This window comes from Rhinoderma darwinii, chromosome 3 (assembly GCF_050947455.1).
Source record: "Rhinoderma darwinii isolate aRhiDar2 chromosome 3, aRhiDar2.hap1, whole genome shotgun sequence".
Taxonomy (NCBI): Eukaryota; Metazoa; Chordata; class Amphibia; order Anura; family Rhinodermatidae; genus Rhinoderma; species Rhinoderma darwinii.
This window is the reverse complement of record NC_134689.1, coordinates 288586551-288609085: the sequence shown is the minus strand read 5'-3', so window position 1 is coordinate 288609085 and position 22535 is coordinate 288586551. Positions and strand designations below refer to the sequence as shown.

Below are 22535 nucleotides of genomic sequence, written 5' to 3'. Positions count from 1 at the left end.
AAAATAATATAATGTTCAAAAAACTATGCAAATATAAAGTAGACATATGGAATATGTGAAATAGTAACTATTTTGTGTGGTATTACTATCTGTTTTACAAGCAGATACATTTAAAATTAGAAAAATCATAATTTTTGCAAATTTTCTCGAAATTTTGGTGTTTTTCACAAATAAGCAATGAATTTATTGACCAAATTGTTCCACTAATATAAAGTACAACATGTCACGAGAAAACAATCTCAGAATCGCTTGGATAGGCAAAAGCATTCCAGAGTTATTACCACATAAAGTAACACATGTCAGATTTGAAAAAAAATGGGGCTGGTCCTGAAGGCCAAAATGAGCTTTGTCTTGAAAGGGTTAAGAGGAGTGGTAAAATATACCAAATTTATTAACCCATGCACCTTTTGTTGGGCTTCAAAATATTGGTGTAAAGTACAGGTGTAATGAAGAGGAAACAGGTAACATACAATATCTAGCAAGAGGAACAAGGAAGAGGATGTAAGTTTCCTGCTGGCTGGCCCCCTGTTTTATTTTTAGGGGTATCCCTGTGGCTGGTACTGTATGGGGATTTTTTGCGGCACACATTGCTGATTGTTTTTTTCGTCTTTGTTTTTTTTTTTAAAACAGCTTGTCTTTTTTTATATATATATATTTTTTTAAATTAGGTATGAAGTATAAAACTCATTCAAATAGCACTAGAAATATGATGCAGAGATTTCTCATAATGATAAGTGTTACATCTTTTCTAGCTTGTCACATTTTGGAATGCCCAAACAGCAAAGCTCAAGAGGTGATCAATACAATTGGACAGGCATTTGAACTGCGTTTCAAACAGTTTTTGAAGAGTCCGTCCTTCATAGAAGAGAGGTAAAACACTGTGTTTTATTGAATACATTGGCCTAGAAAAAATCAGAGATTTGTCCGTGTAGATTAGTGTTCCCCATCAAATGGCTCAGTATCCACATGAGGCTCTTGGACCCTTCCCTGTTTAGCAACTGCAGATACTGTTGTGTGCCAGTGTCATCGGGCATATCGTTTTCTCACATGGCACCAGGGTCACAACCATATGACCTGCAGTTGATATAAGCTGAGAACATATTCCTGGGGCCGGATCACATAACAGCCACGTGCTATATTTTTAACACTTAGATTTCCTGTTTGGTTATTTAATTTGTTCTTTTTTGGAAATTATTAAGGAATCGAACATCTTTGACTTTGATACCCAGTGGAGAGTTGGCTGTGTCGCTGCAGAATTTACATTGTCCATTAACGTTGGACATTATCTGCATTTGTCTATGAGCTCCAAATTAATGAATGCTCTCTCAATGGTGGATCTGAGAGAGGCCGGCCGGCTGGAGAGAGACCATGACACGCAGCGTCAGTGTTCAAACAGTCTCTGCCCACAGGGGGCGGATCCATCTTTATTTATAAGAAAATGAGAGTAGGTGGCAACTTCATACTTGCAAAGCATGAGCATTCTAAATATGGTAATATCCCAAAACTCCACATATATCTTTAGCCATAAGAAATACAATGTCAGCACGTTTTCTCACGTTGCCTTTGTAACAGCTGAAATGCAAAGCCATAAACTAAACGACTTGAAATAGAATAGCCATCCCCCATGTAGGCTCTTGTTTCAGCAGGTCTTTGAGCTTTAGTGACAACTCAACTGTCCATTTAAAGCAATATATGTTCACACATATAAAGATAATTAAAATATCTTTGACAATTCCCTTCTTTTGAACATAAAATTGCTTAGCCATGTATTCGAATATTCGTTCGAGATTACGTTCTGGCTAGATCCCCTAGACCAGGGCATTTAATGCCATTCACTGCGAGATGAATACTCAGGATACGTGTCTAGCAATAGGTGCGCGTACAGCGTTACATACTGTACACACCTGAAGATTTAGGGAAATACAGGTTTCACAATTCGGGCAATACCATCTATCTTGGTGGTTTTCTACGGCTTGACAGATCACTTTATCAGGTATGGAAGCATTTAGTGTCACATAAACAGGTGGCTCTGAATGTTTCCTCCCACCTCGGTTCTTAGGGTGGTCTGGACCTCATGCACTTTAATATCCTGTGCTATTTTCTTAACTGCTGATACTTTTGCAATCAAACATGTTACATAATATATCTCTATCTAAGTAGCTGGTTGTAGTCTAGCTAAGGTACATATTCCTGGTCTCCTGGGTGGCAACCACTTATATGCCTCGTACCCACATATATGACATACATGTTGGGTGGAAGCACATCCCTGGAGTGAGTTAACACTCCTGCAATCCAGGAGAACAAGATCATGCCCTGTCCGGTGGCATTCATCGATGCCCCCCCTTTATCAGTTAGATTACCTCGTATTGCACCCTCTAGACCCTGCGTCATCCATTTTCTAGCTCTCTCTGAGCACTAGGAGCTGCCAGTTGTTCTTATCCCCAGACTGTACATATTCTGTGTCTCTTCCCTCACAGCTGGTGAGGTTTACAGCATCAAACAACATGTCATTTTTATTAACCTGTCCTCTGTTTACACATCACACACTGTCATTGGGGTAACATCTAATCATGGATGGCAGTATTCCTGGCCTGAGATCTGTTTTCCACAGCGCTTCCCTCTTTGAATATCTTACACGATAAAACAGCCAGGGAACCAATGCCCACGCTGCTATTACACGAAGGACAACTCCAGGAGAGTAAGGGTTAAGCGCTAGGGAAAAGAGATTGGACCGCAAGGCCAAGGCAATAACGTTATCTATCTTCAGATATGGCATCGTCTTTGAATAGAGACATATACAACAGTCCAGCAATTTAGTCAATACGGATATCACTTGATGTTTGATAAACTTGTCATTAAACTCTTCTTCTCGCTCATCATTTAGACAATAGGTAATGTAGAGATGACAGAGAAGATGAAGGTCAGCCAGAGCTTGACGAGACCCACAGTTCATCGTGATTGAGGACCTTCCAGCAGTGACTGGCGGGTGTCCAAGTTCTTTCCTTCCAATGTAACGGATGTGGAAGTTGTGAGTCGGACTTGGTACGGAGCGCCACGGTGCGGCTCTAGTGCTTTACGGTGTCTCTTTGCACAAGCCCAGTCCCCTGGCTGTATACAATGTCCTCCTTTCGCTTAGGTTCTGGAATGGAATCATAAACATATTTATACATCTGCGTGAGCTGTTTCTTCAGAGCTCCCACATAACGGGTGAGGTCAGAGGGCAATGGACAGGCGCTCAGTCCATGGTTTATGAGTTTCAGCCATGACCTTCTGTATTTTTAACTTAAAAGTCCCATTCCACCTTTCTACCTTCCCATTGCTCTTGGGATACAGGGTGTGAAAAGCAGCTCTATACCCAGGGCCTGCAGGATGTCTTGGAGTTCCTCTCCAGTAAAGTGAATTCCTCTATCACTTTCTATTGTCTCAGGGACCCCATATCTACATACCACTTCTGAGAGCCATCTTTTACTTTTGCTGTGGCCCACGTTACTGGCCACGCCTCAGGCCACCCAGAACAGATCTACACGGACCGGTACATGTTCATACTGTCCCACCTTTGGTAACTGAGTCAATCTGCAGTCGCTGATAGGTGTAGTCTGCCTTTACCAAATGCCTTTTTGCAACCTGCACAGTTTTGCCTATGTTATGGCAGACACATATCATGCACCTCTGGACAAATCTGGCAACAGCACTTGCTGAAACCCCGGGGGTACCCACCATTTGCTCACCATTGCACTCATTCCTTCTCTTAACACCTGCGTTGGTCCGTGCATTAGTTGGGTTATCATGGGGAAGAGGACTCTGGGTAGGCACATCCTGTTACCCACCTTCCATATTCCATCCTCCCCTTCACTGGCACCTTTTGTCTGCCAATGTCCTTTTTCCTCTTATATGGCTTGACTTTGTAGTCTACTTAATATTATCATGTCTATGGGACCAGATACTATGCTGGTCAAGAATACTACGTCCTCCTCTATGAGGGACATGAGAGCCGCTGCTTTTGCAGCCTTGTCTACTAGTCTATTTCCCATTGCTTCGGGGGTAGCTTGCACTTTGCATATATTTACCTGCTTTGGCAGTGTCAGAGCCTCAAACATTTCTCTCACTCTCTCAACATTATGGGTTTACCCGTGGATCCAGCAAAATCTCTGCTCCTCCAGATTAGGCCATAATCATGTGCAATACCAAAAGCATATCTAGAGTCAGTATATATGTTTGCGGTTTTACCTTCAGCCAGTCTACACACCTCAGCGAGTACCTTCACCTCCACCTCCTGTGCTGGCACGGAGGATGGGAGTGGTTGTTACTTTATTACCTCTGTTTCAGTGGTGACAGTATATACCCAGTCTTGTAGCATCCTTCATGGTGGTACCTGGAACCATCTACAAAAGAAACTCAAAAGCTAGATTAGATATTGGATCCCCTGTTACATTTTCTAATGTTTTCATCTCTATTGTCATTAATTCAATACAATTATGTTGATGATCTGGGTACTGGGGAATCAAATGTGCTGAGAAATCAACTTCCCACCAGGCCGGAAATTCACTGTCTACTGTTTCCTGTGACTTATCCCATTCCCTCAAGTCCCCCATTGACCATATATCCGTCTCTTCCTCCTTTGTTGAACCCTGCGGAAGCAATGTAGTAGACATATACTTAGTGTGTGCTGGATGAAGAATCTCACTAACAGCCTGGGGCACCCTGAGAACTAGAGGCTAATCTTAGCACTATGTCTGTTGTCTTGTCTTTGAGAAGAGCAGCTGCTGCTACTACACAGATACAGGACGGAAGGTACAAAGTTTTGTTTTTTTTTGTTTTTTTTTCTTAGGGAGAGGGGCTTATTATAAGAACATACACATTCCTTCAGTACCCCGGCCTCCAAATACTGTCTTATCTGGTTATCAATACTTTTCAACTGTGGGAGGCTCGGAGGGCACGGCTTCAAGTGAGGTTTGGGGCTGTTTGCAAACAATTTTAAGTCACAGGGGCCACAGACATACGTCCTACATCTGTTTACCCTGCGCCCAGAAGGAGGACAGGACCGTTCTCAATAAGCCTGAGATGTGGGGTCTTCCTCCTCTCAGTGCAATCCCCATAGAGTGCTGCACACATAAAATTCTGCATATCATCAGTAACTTCAATCTGTCCATCAGCCTTATATTGGATGACAACCTGAATTGCTGCAAGGATGTCAGAAACTATAAGATTGACTGGACAGGAATCTGACACCATACACGTGACAACAGCTCCTGTGAATGCTGTAATCTTATTTGCATTTTCATTTCATAAAATATATTCCCAACATGTTACTGTGTGTGTGTGTGTGTGTGTGTGTGTGTGTGTGTGTGTGTGTGTGTGTGTCATGTGCATATGTAATGTATATACCATCATTCAACAGAAAGGATACTCTTATAATTAAATAATAGAGCTTTGCAAAATAGCAAAATATTTGTTTCCTTAATTAGTATATGTCAATTATTAAATAAACCAATCTATTAAGACAAATGATGAAACATATCGTGCACTATATGCGTCATCATATGCCAATAGAAACTTGTTAATATCAAATAATCATAAACTAAAATGTAACAATGACATAAAAATCTTTCTTGTTGACTCACTTCTCATGTGGTGATTTCAAAGAAACCATTTCCCTTTAAAAATAGTTCAGCGCACACACCAGTCACTCACACACCAGTCACTCAATACCAGCTGTTCCCAGACACTCTCAGTGCTGAGAATCCAATCTCACACATTATATACCTTTTGTGTGTGACCTTATGTAAAACAAGTATATAACTAGAGTGACTGTGTATAAACTCCTATTCTTGGATTATTCATCCAATGAACTATAATCATTTAGTAATGCGCATCATATTACATTTAAATATGAATGAAGTTTTCCATTGTGGTCGACACATAAAACACAAATAACATATAACATATGAACATAAAACATATAATACTCAATCCTGTATTCTTATTAGGCTTTTTTCCTCTTAATCTTTAAGTTACAGTTCTTATTTTGCACTATATGTGCACTTTCTGCAGACACAGCTAAACTACAGATAACAGAGAATGTAGCATTAACCCCTTACTAGCTAAAACTTATGAGCTACAACGTAAAAATGTCACCATGTGCTCCTGTCAATCAATGACAAAACCTCTTCACATGTTTTTTTTTTTTCCCACAATGGATATCTGAGGCATGCTCTTGTAAGTAACACACGTTCTTCTCTTATCATTAGTTCTATTAGTCTAACACGGTTACTATAGATTAACAATATATCTTGTTAGACATTCCATGCAATTATTAAAATGACTGTTAAATAAACCAAAAAGGAAAAAGATTTACAGTAAAGTTTAAAATGTCTTGGAAAACTCCTATAACGAGAGGAAATTTCATTAGTGACAATTTAGGACAGATGATATACAGAATATTCCAACAATCATATCTGGATAGAAATACATAAGAATCTTCACTTTATCAATCTCACTTCTTCTACAATCCGGGGTCATTACACTTACAATTCTCCTATTGGCTTTAACTCTATTTATAGCCAATTCCTAATCCACGTCCATCTCTCTATCAATAATCCCTGAACATTTCACCCAATGTTCCCTTTTTAGGAAGTGAAGAGTTAATTGATTCCTTTATGAATTCTGATGACGCCTTACTCTCTATGTTTGGCTAATAACTGCTCGCCTGTCACCCCTGGAAACCTCTTGTTTCTGGAAACCTTTGGTTTATAAAGCTGTACATAGAAGAATTATAGTTGGCACATTCTTTTCTACTGGAATGTCTCTATCTATAGAAATAGACGCTGGTCAATTCTTACTGACAACTGACAACTGTGCTTCCATGTGGTTTTTTTTCCCCTATTTTTGTCTGGTGCATTCAATCACTTCTATCTGTTCTCTGCAACTCTGTCTACTAATCCAGGGCCCATCATCTCTCAAGAAATCATCCCTTCTAGTATAACTGAAAACTACCTACTTGGGCATTCCCGTTTTTTTTTTCTTTTTTTTTTTTTCCAGGTTCATTTACTGCCCACATTGGTTTTTAACAATATCTGCTGCTGTTTTACCACACCCTGTACCTTGGGTGTTATGCCCCAATTCCCGGCTGGCCAGCACTTTACCTCGGGCATACTTCGATCCAGATTTCCCCATGCCCTCTGCTAAATCCCAGACTTACTAATGTAGCCAACCTTATCTTGACGACTTTTTCTTTTGCTGTGTGAAGTCACGCTGCAGCAAGTTATCAGGGTCAAGACAAAGCTGGCCACATCCGCACTAACTCTTCAGTCTATTTTCCTGGCCTACTTAACCCTTCGGCCTATATTTAGTCTGTCATTGGGGTTCCTGCTTTTTAGTATTTTATTTTTATTTTCTCCAGGACCCAACGCACTCTGCTAAATCCTTTAGTCTGTCATGGGGGTTCCCTATGCACTTCTGCTGATCAGTAGGGCAACCGCGTATATCTGATCGGTTTCCTAAACAGCAGCCAAACTATCTTACTGTCTCAGGCGCCCATGGATATTCTATAAACTTTCTAGTTACAGAGATGTTACTTAATCAGCAACTCATTCAGATCGGGCGTCCGAGGATTAGCCCACATACGTACTCTTACTTCCGGCCAGGTGCGCCTCCTATGGGTCACAGTCTGGATACGCGAAAGTCCTAACAATCACTTGGGCGGGGATGGTTACCCGTCACTTCTGCAAGGATCAATTTGCAACCTGATCTTAATACATACTAAACCCAGGGGCCGGAGGGAACACTTCGGACAGGCCGTTTAGTGTTATCTCGGTATTTGGTTGTTTCTGTATGTTTTGGGATCAGAAAACAAATGCTCCCTTATCTCAGCCTCTCACAGATACACTCACAGATTCATTTCTACTCACACACCTATTCCTATAATTCATACATACAACTCATAGACAAATGGTGTTCATGTTCCCAAATAGTCAAAAGAGACAATACCTGGACGGCAGCTAAAACAAGAGAGAAGTGCACTGTAAGAATAACAGTTCTTACTCACCGGTTTTGTGTGCAGTTCTCCATTATCTTAGCCGTCATCCACCTTCGATTGTCGCCTTCGATCTGTGTTGAGAATCCCGGACAAGAGCCCCCAAGTAATGTCGCTGCAGAATTTACATTGTCCATTAACGTTGGACATTATCTGCATTTGTCTATGAGCTCCAAATTAATGAATGCTCTCTCAATGGTGGATCTGAGAGAGGCCGGCCGGCTGGAGAGAGACCATGACACGCAGCGTCAGTGTTCAAACAGTCTCTGCCCACAGGGGGCGGATCCATCTTTATTTATAAGAAAATGAGAGTAGGTGGCAACTTCATACTTGCAAAGCATGAGCATTCTAAATATGGTAATATCCCAAAACTCCACATATATCTTTAGCCATAAGAAATACAATGTCAGCACGTTTTCTCACGTTGCCTTTGTAACAGCTGAAATGCAAAGCCATAAACTAAACGACTTGAAATAGAATAGCCATCCCCCATGTAGGCTCTTGTTTCAGCAGGTTTTTGAGCTTTAGTGACAACTCAACTGTCCATTTAAAGCAATATATGTTCACACATATAAAGATAATTAAAATATCTTTGACAGCTGCTTGGGATAAAAGTCTGAGGGAGATTAAAGAAACGGCCAAGACAGTAGTTGAACCCTTACAGGGGTTTTCCAGGGAGACCAAATTTATTCTATGGGCAGTGCACGAGCACCGAGTTTTCTGAAATGACACAAAGAAAATCCACAGCCTATTGATCCACAGCCTCCTCAGTGCCCGCGCAGTTCATTCTCTGCTTATGCTTCAATAACAGAACTATGTCGATACTCAGTGAGGTATCGCCACAGTTCTGTCTACATAATAACGCTTGTGCTTGAGCGTGTGTCGAAGTAAAAAAAAAAAACATGAATGAAAAGCATAACTTTCGGCCGGCCAGAGGTAGGGGGAATAGGAACAAATGCGTTCCGATTTTTGACACAATTTATATTAGGAAGTTTATTTAATTTAGACATAGAGTATAAGTACAAAAATGTTGTATCCCTTGAAAAACTCTTTAATGATCAGGTATGTTAATCATGGGAAAAATCACTTTACCTTTTAGGCTAGGGCTACTCGGCGACTTTGGTCACATCAAAGGTCGAACCCTATATATCTCCTGAAAGCAGACGACCTGATGGATGCAATTGTCTTGACATATAGAGGTTATTGACTGACGTACTGTTGGCAACTATGTCCACCTTTACGTAACTTTGTGACAAACAGGAATAATTTTAAAAAAACAACTGCATCAAAACAAACATTTGTGTCTAAAACTCACAAATAAGGCTAAGTTCACATTAGAATTTGTATACGTTTACCTCACTTCCATCAGAGGAAGAGAGGATCGAAAGATTAAACGAAAAGCAACGTTTCCGTTAGAATGACAATTGATTTTAATGGCAATTCTTTCGTTTCAGTTGCTTTCCGTTTGTCTCCGTTCGCTAGGTTTCCGTTTATTTGACGGAAGCAAAAGTTCAGTCTGCATAACTGTTGTTTCTGTGAAAAAAAACTGAAATCTAGTGAACGGAGACAAACGGAAAGCAACTGAAACAAAAGAATTGCCATTAAAATCAATGGTCATTCTAACGGAACCGTTGCTTTCTGTTTAATCTTTCGATCCTCTCTTCCTCTGACGGAAGAGAGATAAACGTATACTAACAGTAGTGTGAAAGAAGCCTAAGCAGAGGTTTACACACAAAAACAATGTAAAATGATCATGGTGTGCAAAGTTCATATATACTAGGAACGTCTATATCAACAAGAGCTTGAGTTTTCAAAAAAGAAGCCTTGCAATATTTGCCCATCATCGCCAAATATTTTAAATATATATACTGCACACAGCAAACAGCTACAATGCTATCAAAATCTACATTGTATGAAAATGCAACTAACAATTTATACACAACCACCTTCATGCTAATTTCTATCAAACAATGATTATAAGCAAAAGTTACAAGAAAATTCAACTTTGCAACAAAAATGTGTGCTTATGGAAAACAAGGTGTACTCTGCAAAAAACCTTTAATATGTGAGGAGTTCATACATACAAGACATGTCTTAGGTGTGTATGTCAAAGAAACCACAAAAAACTGCAGTGGTGCGGTAACCAATTTTTGTAGGCAAAACCATTTTTTCACGACACTAAAAAAGGGCGGCAAAAAACACAAATTCAACGTGACTTGTGAACACAGCCTAACCCTAATTAATAATCGCAAATCGCTAAACCTAATCTAATGCATTAACTAATACAGATTTTGTTCGTGGAACTAGTTGGAAACAATAGTTTATTGTGACGTCAGTGGGTCAAAATGTCTTTTCTGACTGACGGAATTGTTTTAGACATACCTCTCTAGTAATAATCACAGTTTCCCCTTCTTCCCTGCACACTGCCAGCACGTCCCCCGCTGGCCCCATCTCTATTTCACACGGGCTAAAATGAGGGCTGAAAATATATGCAGCTCCTACTTCAATCTCCCCTAACTCAGGCTAGATACTGGGCTTTAAAATGAAACCTAGATTGCAGATCTAGCTGCGATCTAGCCTTAGCTAGGCACAGGTTGACGTAAAAGAAGCACGTTTTTTGTAGCTCCGAGTTTAACATGAGCTAGAGCCATTAGTAGCAAGGACGTATCAAATACATCCTTGGCTGCTGAAGTGCCTCCCTGCAAAGACGTATGAGAAACGTCCTTGGCAGGGAAATGGTTAAAGGCTATGGACACCTTTGTATTGAATTTTCATTGATCATTTTCTAATGCAGAATTAAGCGTCTTCCTAAGTAGTATTCAATAAAAATGTCCTACTATTTTGCTGCTTTAGGGTCTAACAATTCCTGTATACAGTATAGCTGGTTGTGCTGCTATTTTTTTACATAAATCCGACATCACACTGCTCCTGTCAGGGCTGATCTAAACTGTTTTCTCTGATCTTCCAGCCCCTTCTCTCAGTGTTAGAGATAGCAGGTTGTACCCAGCAGATCAGAGAGTGGAGATAGGGAAAACAAATGGGGGGTGGGGGTGAAAAACACAGGCTGTCAGTATCAGAGTGTAGATATTGAGGAAAGCACAGAGGGCAGTCTGCAGGGTAAGGGGGGAGAGATCACACAGGCTTTGAAGCAGGCAGACTCCGCAGGGGGAGGAAGGAGGATCACACACTCCTTAGAATTAGTGTATGTCAGCACCGGGTAGGAGACATCCCTCATGGGCTGAAGAAGAAAGCAGTACAGGAATGAAGCTGTGCTAAAACATGAGAGCTGGTGAAAACAGCAGCATCCTGGACTTACAGATCTCACATCCAGCATATATTAATGGGAGGGAAACTCCCACAGGAGAAGAGTCTGAAACTAGGAGCAGGTTGCAAACTGCATATCAGGGGGTCTGAAAATGGAGGAAGTAATGAAAATTGCAGCCTGAAACTTTGTGCAACTTTTTTTTTAACTCCAAGTAACTACTAACAAATTTAAAAATGTTTTTTTTTCCACACAAAAATTGTCCATAGCCTTTAAAGAGGCTCTGTCACCAGATTGTAATACATAATCTGATTGGCACTGTAATGTAGATAACAACAGTGGTTTTTATTTTGAAAATCTATAATTTTTGAGCAAGTTATGAACAATTTTAAATTTATGCTAATTAGTTTCTTAATAGACAACTGGGCGTTTTTTAACTTTTTACCAACTGGGCGTTGTAAAGAGAAGTGTATGACGCTGACCAATCAGCGTCATACACTTCTCTTCATTCATGATTAGCTGTACTCACAGCACAGTGTGATCTCGCGAGATCACGCTGTGCTGTCACTCCCACATTAACTTTACCGAAGTGTCTTGAGAGTGAATAGACATCGCCTCCAGCCTGGATGCAATGTCTATTCATAGTCCCAAAACTTCGATAAAGTTTCTGTGGGACTTAACTCATAGCACAGCCTGATCTCGCTGTGAATGACAGCACAGGGTGATCTCGCGAGATCACGCTGTGTGTGCAGTGAAAGAAGCTGGGCTGGAACGATGAGAAGTGTATGATGCTGATTGGTCACTGATTGGTCAGCCTCATACACTCCTCTGTACAACACCCAGTTGGTAAAAAGTTAAAAAACGCCCAGTTGTCTATTAAGAAACTAATTATCATAAATCTAAAATTGTTCATAACTTGCTCAAAATTTATCGTATTTTAAAATAAAAACCACTGCTGTTATCTACATTACAGCGCCGATCAGATTATGTAGGAGATGGGGCACTTATAATCTGGTGACAGAGCCTCTTTAAGCTCTTCAAATCGTATTATTTTTGTAGGTAAGAAAATGCCACTATAGTGCTTAATACCAATTACAGTATATTTTCAGAGAATGAAAGCTGTGATAAATACTATTATAAACATTACAATGTTCAGTTCTGTGGGTTACATTTATACATTTCCTAGAAGCAAATGAACAAAGTATAACATATATCAACAGTCGTACAAATTGAAAACATCCACAATTTAAGAGAAAGGAAATACTTTTTTTTTCCTTTGCGGTTCTGGGAAATAAAATACAGACGTTTCTGCTGAGTGCTTCTCTGAGAGGTTTCAGAGCGCGTGCCAATTAAAATAAGCTGTGTTTGTATTTTATCACATAAAACAAGACTTTATCTTCCAAGGAGAATAGTGGAGAAACTAAGAAATCCTTGGAGGCCACAAAATGCTGTAATGGAAGATGATAAGGGGTTTTACATGAAACCTTCCAGATGTGGCAATTAACAAATAATGACATTGACATTGCAACCCAGGACGAAAATATCAAATAAAATAATAATGGAACATACCACCAACAGTGATCTCTTCTGTTTAATTGTATTCCCTAAAAATTGTATTCCCTAAAACAATATTTTTCATACTTCCTCGGGATGACATTGAAATACACGCTCATTATCCATTTATCTCCCAGCTTCTTTCCAGAGAGATCATCCGCCTCTATGTTGTAGGCATCTTGCTTATCCATCCTAGAAGATAACTGTAATGTCGGGGTAGGGAGACAGACAGGGAAGCCCTAATCTACCACTCAGTCCCTGCCTACTTGGACGGCCCGTCCTAGGCGACGGCATACAACCGGGCGACGGTCCCTACGCTCAATAAGTGAACGACAGACAAACAGACAAGGGTACACAGAAGCTAACGGAAATGGGACAGTTGCCCACGGCAACACCGTGAGCAACAAGAGTAGTGAACGAGCCAAGTCAAACCAGAAGTGTACGAGGTACCAAACGCAGAGCAGCAGAGTAGTCAGTAAAGCCAGGGTCAATTTGAAGCAGAGGTCAAGAGTACTAGCAGGAACTGCAGAGCCAGGAAACCAGACAGAATCACAGGCAAAGGAAGAGCAGGAAATGAAGGTATAAATACACCAAGGGCGGGAGCTAGCTCCGTCTAGCCAGGCTGTGATAGGTTCTCCCACTCCTCAGCCTACCAGCCTGAGTGGTACAAGATCTAGTCACTCTATCAGACCTAGGAGCAGATGCAGACTGATTAACCACGGGCGTCGACACAGAAGCTGTGTCTGGCAGATCCTTTACAATAACTATCTCATTTCTTCTAACCTTAAATATTTTCTTAAAATTTGCAGAAATGATTCTGACAAAGCTTGGTTCACATACATGTAGAAGAATGTCCTTTTTAACCTTAGCTATATGTTAATATATTGTTTACTTCAAGCATATCCGCAAACTTGCTATGCAGTGTATGGAGTCATCTGTATCCAGCATACAGCATGCATAACATACAATGCCTGGTGTATCTTGTGGCTAGGTCATCAGTATGAAAAATCACCCCTTGTCCGGACAACCCCTCTAAGTAGTTGTACCGCAATGAACTCCAATGAAGCAGAGAGCAGGTCTACTGATCCCATGTGTATGCATTTCTAGTCTGTGGATTTGCTTGATGTAAACAAACACTGCAACGCAAAGTTCCTGACATCTTCTTCTGAAATTGCTAATACATTGCAAAGTGTTATGGTGGCCATACACATTAAAGAGGCTCTGTCACCAGTTTATAACTTCCCTACCTCCTACCTAATCTAGGCACTTTAATGTAGATAACTACTCTTTTTTTTATGCAAATTCTTTCTAAATGCCCAACTGGGTGGTTTTTTTTTATTCACCAAGTGGGCGTTGTATAGAAAAGTGTTTGACGCTGACCAATCAGCGTCATACACTTTTCTTGATTCCAGCCCAGCTTGACTCACAGAACGATCTTGCGAGATCACGCTGTGACGTCACTTTTTCCCCGCAGGTCCTTCACCAGAGCGACGGAAGACTGAACAGACATCGCCACGAGGCGTGCCGGGACATTTATCAGAATCTGCAGTGGCTGGAGGCGATGTCTGTTCAGTCTTCCGTCACTCCGGTGAGAGACCTGCGGCAGGAAGTGACCTCACAGCGTGGGAAGGCTCCCATATACATTAGATCGTAGGCCGATGCTGCATATATTGGAGGGTTCAGCCGAGTTTTGTCTAATATGTATAGGCACCTTTAGAATATGTCAATATGAGAGACTAGTCATGGACCGCACATCCACTTGTAATACATAGATCTATAGCTGCTAGGCAAAAATCTATAAACACGAACAAGGTTTTTTGTTAACATTTGATCAAATTGTATAAGCCCACTTGCCACTTCACGGCGACCTCTCAAAAAGTGGGTCCCTACTGGTTGCAGCACCGCATTGCGGTCGCTGCCACTGCAACGCCACTCCTGCTGAGGGAGCAGCCCAGGGGCCCAAAAGCACTCATGATGCCAGGCCACGCCAAGCCTCTTTGGCTTTGAGCCACATCCCCCCAAGTGCAGCACCGCAGTGATATACACAACCACACAATACCGCAACGTGTAAACGTATTGAACAAGCTCACCTTTCCATGCGCTCCTAGTGGCCAACTGAGAGCACAGGCCAGAGCAAAAACACTTATGAGGTCATTCCCTAATTAAAAATCACCTTTAGAATATGTAATGCTCTATTCTATAAACTTTATTTAATAGAACATGTGTAATTAAGAAGATAAGTGTTAATATCAGAAGTTTTTGTGAACTGGGTCTTTTTGTCACATGCTTTCATTTATGGCTTTTTAAAAATTTTGAAGTGAATGTTCATCTTTGAAATCAATTTTGCAATTTATAGATAGATATAATAAATACATATCTTATACTAGTTTTGAGTTACAGCTTGTATTACAACCCAGAGCTGCATTTACAATTCTGCTGATTGTCATTAAAAACATCAAGCTTGTTGTCAGATTCTTAACAGCTTACTGTACAATGCCTGGTGTAAAGACTACACTTCCTAGGAGGCACATCACCAGAGAAGACTCTATTCAGAGCAAGAAAACAAGGAATGTTGGGAGATTTCAGCTCTGCAGCCTGGAGAATTGTAATCAATTCCATGCAGATGCAGAGCCATGCAGATTTGGAATCCGATTTGGACATTGAGTTTATTGTAAATCCGTTGAGAAATTTGCCACCTTCACGCGGCAGAAAAGAGCATGCTGTGGATATGAAAATTTGAAGTTGTGAAAACTGCATTTACTGACATTGCAATAAAATTTGCTGCGAATACACCCTGTATGAACATAGTCTGATAAATACTGTAACTCAGGATCAGTACAAGGTGATATGCAAATTGCTCAACTTGTTATGCAGCTTTTTTCTATATGTAAACATTCAAATTATATTCAATGGTGGACACACACTTTTAATTGTCCTGGATGTATGGATCTTGCCTTTTTTATTTGCATTTCTATAATTTTACTAGCGCGACTTATACAATTTTTTGGTGTTTAGTGAAGTATTAAGCAATAATAATGTAGCTGAGAAGACAGAAATAAAGGAGGGCAATGAATACTACAATGAGTTACCAGGAAAAGAGCCCCCTGCTGGTGGTTTACTGGACAAAAGAATACAATTGGAAACCACAGGATCTAGACCTGATGGTGATAAGGACCCTAAGGTAGGTACTAAATCCTTATAAAACTTTCTAGTCAGACTTTGGCTTTGTTCACACCTGCATTGTGACATTCCGTTGTTCTGCTCCGTCCGTTGCACAACGGACACCGCCGGTTCGCCGACGGAGCCCTTTGACTTTAATGGGTTCCGTGGGCTTTTCCGTCGCTGTGTCCGTGATTTCACCGGACACAATAGCGCAACATGCTGCGAGATTGTCTCCGGCAATCCCTGCCGGATCTGGGACGGAGGCCCCTTACGGAGCCTCTAACGCAGATTTGACTGAAGGCTTACATTGATGACCACCACAGGAACTTCAAGATATTTGTTCCTTTATACAAGAAGTTGCATGATGTGGTTGTCCAGGACTAGAGTATATATATACATGTATATAATATATATGTACACTACCATTCAAAAGTTTAGGGTCACTTAGAAATTTTCTTATTTTTGAAAGAAAAGCACAGTTTTTTTCAATGAAGATAACATTAAATTAATCAGAAATAAACTCTATACATTGTTAATGTGCTAAATGACTATTCTAGCTGCAAACGTCTGGTTTTTAATGCAATATCTACATAGGTGTATAGAGGCCCATTTCCAGCAACCATCACTCCAGTGTTCTAATGGTACATTGTGTTTGCTAACTGTGTTAGAAGGCTAATGGATGATTAGAAAACACTTGAAAACCCTTGTGCAATTATGTTAGCACCGCTGTAAACAGTTTTGCTGTTTAGAGGAGCTATAAAACTGACCTTCCTTTGAGCTAGTTGAGAATCTGGAGCATTACATTTATGGGTTCGATTAAACTCTCAAAATGGCTAGAAAAAGAGAGCTTTCATGTGAAACTCGACAGTCTATTCTTGTTCTTAGAAATGAAGACTATTCCATGCGAGAAATTACCAAGAAACTGAAGATTTCCTACAACGGTGTGTACTACTCCCTTCAGAGGACAGCACACACAGGCTCTAACCATAGTAGAAAGAGAAGTGGGAGGCTCCGTTGCACAACTGAGCAACAAGACAAGTACATTAGAGTCTCTAGTTTGAGAAATAGACGCCTCACAGGTCCTCAACTGGCAGCTTCATTAAATAGTACCCGCAAAACGCCAGTGTCAAGGTCTACAGTGAAGAGGCGACTCCGGGATGCTGGCCTTCAGGGCAGAGTGGCAAAGAAAAAGCCATATCTGAGACTGGCTAATAAAAGGAAAAGATTAATATGGGCAAAAGCACACAGACATTGGACAGAGGAAGATTGGAAAAAAGTGTTATGTACAGACAAATCGAAGTTTGAGGTGTTTGGATCACACAGAAGAACATTTGTGAGACGCAGAACAGCTGAAAAGATACTGGAAGAGTGCCTGACGCCATCTGTCAAGCATGGTGGAGGTAATGTGATGGTCTGGGGTTGCTTTGGTGCTGGTAAAGTGGGAGATTTGTACAAGGAAAAAGGGATTTTGAATAAGGAAGGCTATCACTCCATTTTGCAATGCCATGCCATACCCTGTGGACAGCGCTTGATTGGAGCCAATTTCATCCTACAACAGGACAATGACCCAAAGCACACCTCCAAATTATGCAAGAACTATTTAGGGAAGAAGCAGGCAGCTGGTATTCTATCTGTAATGGAGTGGCCAGCGCAGTCACCAGATCTCAACCCCATAGAGCTGTTGTGGGAGCAGCTTGACCGTATGGTACGCAAGAAGTGCCCATCAAGCCAATCCAACTTGTAGGAGGGCCTTCTGGAAGCATGGGGTGAAATTTCTCCTGATTACCTCAGCAAATTAACAGCTAGAATGCCAAAGGTCTGCAATGCTGTAATTGCTGAAAATGGAGCATTCTTTGATGAAAGCAAAGTTTGAAGGAGAAAATTATTATTTCAAATAAAAATCATTATTTCTAACCTTGTCAATGTCTTGACTATATTTTCTAGTCATTTTGCAACTCATTTGACAAATATAAGTGTGAGTTTTTATGGAAAACACAAAATTGTCTGGGTGACCCCAAACTTTTGAACGGTAGTGTATGTACGCATGTATATATACATATATATATATATATATATATATATATATATATATATATATATATATATATATATAAAATGTGTTAAAATATCTCAAGTTAAATTTTTTTCTTTCTGTTACTATCTCACTAACTCCTCTTTTCAACTATAAAATCTTTTTAAAAAAAATTTTAAGCGTATTTAAGCGTCTATGGCCGTGGTGATCAAATCAGATCTACCATAATAAATATTGTCTGCCAGAAGTAGCATCTTTTCTGAACACTGTGTTTTCTATCTTAGGTGGGTTGCCCCAAAAGTGTCAACATATATGAGAACTGTTTAGAAAACCCGAAGACAGTAGGTATGAGGTGTCTATTATATTTAATACTGTTTTGTTTTTAGGGCTAGTTCACATAGAGTATTTTGGCGCTTTTTTTGACGCGGAAACAGTTTCCGTCTTTTGCCCACGGTGCTCAATGGCTGTGGCCGAAAAACGCAGCGAAAAATGCAGCGAAAAACGCGGCAAATGTTCTGCCGGCAGGTCAATGTCTACATCAAAATTCCTGAAGGAATTTTGAAATTTATTTTTCTGCCTGCAAAAAAAGTGTGAGAAAAGGGCCTTGCTTGCCTACATATAACAACACTAAACACAGGGATTAAAATTGAAGAACAGTTTAACTCTCAAGTGGAGATGTTAAACACACAAAAATTACACCCCAGCCATACGTTGCCCATAGGCTCCTATGTTAAAAAAAAAGTGTATGATTTTTACTGGATAGCGCAAGATTGTATTGAATGCTATCATGACAAATGGAGTAACTTCAAAGTTAAAGGTGGAAACATCTGTATAGTCTTTCTATAAAGGTGTGTAATTACTTTATTCTAGTTATCAATGAACTAACACCAAACTCTTATATTTTCAGGTCTTTCTACTCAGAATGAACACATGCGAGATATGCTGTCTGGCAGAGATATTTTGGATGATCCATGTTATATGAACACAGTGGCAAAAACTGAACCTCAAGAGAATATTCAGATTTCCGGTAAAGCCTGTGTAAAATCAAGTATGTAAAAAAAAAAAAAAAAAAGTTTTTTTTTCATTTCTCATTTTTACATTGTTATGTCACTTGATTCAGAGCATTTGCTGCCTATTGTCCAGTAGTCACATGAACATGCAGCTACAAATCCTACCTACATGATAAAATTTTCACCTTGTTCTACCAGCTGTGGCAGCATTGGTAGCATGCAGCCAATGGGGACCCCTGTCCACTTGGTGAGATGGCACTTTTTTACAAACATTGTATTGAAAAGACCCTTTAGTCTTCAAAAATAAGAGGGATAAATAAAAACAAATTATATAAAGCAGAACCCCTTTAAATGCTCCCTTAAAAAAAAAAAAAAGGAAAAAAATTGTTAGTTTTTTTCAGTAATTGAGGGTTTTTATGTGTCACAAATGATGGACAGTGATCGGTCCCTACTGACGTCCTTACTTGTGAATAAAAAGTCAAATACATTTGTATATAGGATGATGAGGCTAATCATAATATACGTATTGAATACCAATGTAATTTTTCTTATTAGTATTATTAAAACATAATTTGTTTTCATGCTTATTTTTCTGTCATAGTAATTCAAGGTCCTGGAGGTCTTTGCCTGGCAAGCAAAACACCCATTAGCAGCTCCACGCAGAGGGAAGTTTGGTATCACGGCAAGATGAATCGAAAAGTTGCAGAGAGCTTGCTTATTCGTGATGGAGACTTTTTAGTTCGAGAAAGCACAACATCAGTTGGTCAATATGTACTGAGTGGACTTCATGGTGGACATCCAAAACATCTCCTGCTAGTGGACCCCGAGGGAAAGGTAAGTGTTTGTCATTGCGTTCCTATTCTTCCTTCCTCCAATGAAGTAAAGAAATTTGCCAGTGGTCATATTGTACTGTGATATCCTTTTAAATATCCACTAGTGACTGAAAATCTCCAGCTTTGAAGGTGATCACAAGGGTTATTTTGTCTTATGCCCTAATTTTCTTATTTTATTTAAAAAAAAAAATTATAGACTAGAAAGGTTAAAATACATTAACTGATGAGTGAACCACATTTCTATAGGTTATTTCGTTTCTATAGAGGCATGGTCTAATAAACCTTAATCAACATAGGACTTTATAAGGGCTGAATTATTTGTAGATGTATTCTAAGCAGAGATACTAGATAATCTCTGCCAAAAAGGTAAAGCAGTTTATATGGAGCAGGATAAATTCACTGCAGCTATACTGTTATTAGCAGAATACAGGCTCCATTTACAGCTGCCTGTATTCTGTAAATGAAGAGCGTTATATGCCAGCAGGTATCGTGTCAACCATTGCCGATAATGCACATCTCTTATATAATGTTTCAAGTGGGTCCATGGTAGAACTTCATTATGGGATCTTTATATGTTCATTGTAAAGCTGGCCATACACATGAGATAGATGTTAGCGGAACGCTCTTTTGGCCGACAGCTATTTCTCCCACCTCCCCCATGAACAGGTACACTCGGCTTTGCAGTGGCTTATCTCCCGAGGGAACAAAGTATTTGGCACGTTGAAGTTCAACATCCCTGTAAAGGATCTGCCAGACACAGCTTCTGTGTCAATGCCCATAGGTAATCAGTCTGCACCTGCTTCTATGTCTGTGAGACTGACTCCATCTTCCACCACCCAGGATGGCAGGCTTAGGAGTGGGAGAGCCTATCACAGCCTGGCCAGACGGAGCTAGCTCCCGCCCTCTGTCTATTTATACCTGCCTTTCCTGTTCCTCCTTTGCTTGTGATTCTTCTCTGCTGGTTTCCTGGCCCTGCTGCAGCTTCTTGAACTACTGACCCTCTGCTCGTTATTGACCTTGGCTTTACTGACCACTCTTCTGCTCTGCGTTTTTGTACCTCGCTCATCTCCTGGTTTGACTCGGCTCGTTCACCTCGCTTGTTGCTCACGGTGTTCCCGTGGGAAACTTCCCCATTTCCCCGGCTTCTTTGTACCCTTGTCTGTTTGTCTGTCGTGCACCTATTGAGTGTAGGGACCGTCGCCCAGTTGTACCCCGTCGCCTAGGGCGGGTCGTTGCAAGTAGGCAGGGACTGAGTGGCGGGTAGATTAGGGCTCACCTGTTTGTCTCCCTACCCCGACATTACAATCCCATCCCTCTTTCCCCCCATCTGCCAGCAGGAGGCCCTCATTCAAACAAGTTAGTTTCCCGTTTCTGCCCAAAATCCTGGTGACTTTTATCTTTTGTGCATGATCATTTTTAGGCCAGGTTCAAACATGACAGTTTGGTGAAGTTGCTGATGCATTCTTTTGACGGATCTTTAGCCAAAACCAGAAGTGGATCCTGAAAGGCGGAAAACGGACGTGTATACTTCTGTTTGTATCCACTACTGGCTTTGCCTATAAAGATACATCATGAATTGCATTGTGAGAGCTTAGCCTCACAGCGCTTTTATTATTTATTGAGGGACAAATTTGTAGGCTATACATATCTAAATGTGTGCTATATGAAGACTCTATCATACATACCTCTGTAATACTTTCCCATTAAACACATATCTATGGTATGAGCAACATGGCAGATTTCTAACAAACAAACATATATATCGCTCTAACTTAAAAATTGTGTTTGTGTACTAGGTAAGAACTAAAGATCGTGTTTTTGACAATGTGAGCCACCTAATAAAGTACCACGTGGAGAATGCGTTACCTATAACTTCATCCGGAAGTGAGCTCAGTCTGCGGCTGCCAGTGAGGAGGCAAGAAACTGATGCGCTACACGGTTGAAAAAACAGCATTTCTATTGTGTGCATGTGAACTACTGGATACATGTCATATTTTTTCACGTGTCAACACAACTTTTGGACCTAAATCAATCATGGAAAGACACAGTAAACAATAAATTCAGGCTCCACAGACTTCTCTTTTATATGAAGATGTGATTTGAATTCAGGAAGTGTTTTCCACAACAACTGCTGTAAAAACGGTCAGAGTTCTGTATTAAAATACACAAGCAAATAATACTTGAAAGCACAAACCCCTCCAATAGTACGTCAGAGTCATCCGAAATGAGTGGTATGTGCCTTGGAATGGACATTCTTAGCTGGATATATGGTTTTGTATATATTACAATCATCTCTACCAATCTCAGTATACTGTGTAAAGCTTTATGATATTATTGGAAATTGTAAAATATGTATTGTATTACATTGAAATAATGGGAAAATAAGCAGTCGGCATGTATATACATTTAATGAGTTCAACATGAAATTTTAGTAACATTATATTTTTACTAACAGTCTAATCTTTCTTTTGTAGTGTAAATAGACATACATGGGTCATTATAAAGCTTCCTTTCTTTCTCTTTAACTCTGTATACACTTCAGAAAATATTTTGCTTTTATAAGGAAAATATATGTGTGCCATATGTGGTAATTGGTGATGTATCAGTGAACGAATAATAATATTTCAATTGGAAGAATGTTGCAGAATAT

At 40.2% G+C, this 22535-nt stretch overlaps 1 protein-coding gene across 2 annotated transcripts in view; it reads left to right on the top strand.

The window, feature by feature from the left end:
* Positions 1 to 22325, top strand: part of SHC4 (SHC adaptor protein 4) — an 82768-nt gene extending 60443 nt beyond the window's left edge. The window contains exons 7-12 of one of the 2 annotated variants that reach the window (XM_075858029.1): positions 753 to 870; positions 15864 to 16029; positions 18327 to 18387; positions 18950 to 19069; positions 19654 to 19886; positions 21682 to 22325. In XM_075858029.1, coding sequence (XP_075714144.1) covers positions 753 to 870; positions 15864 to 16029; positions 18327 to 18387; positions 18950 to 19069; positions 19654 to 19886; positions 21682 to 21828 — 845 coding nt within the window. In that variant the 3' untranslated portion in view covers positions 21829 to 22325. Of the gene's footprint in view, positions 1 to 752; positions 871 to 15863; positions 16030 to 18326; positions 18388 to 18949; positions 19091 to 19653; positions 19887 to 21681 lie in introns of both variants that reach the window. The other variant, XM_075858028.1, reaches the window with a different exon arrangement.
* The last annotated feature ends 210 nt before the right edge of the window (positions 22326 to 22535 follow it).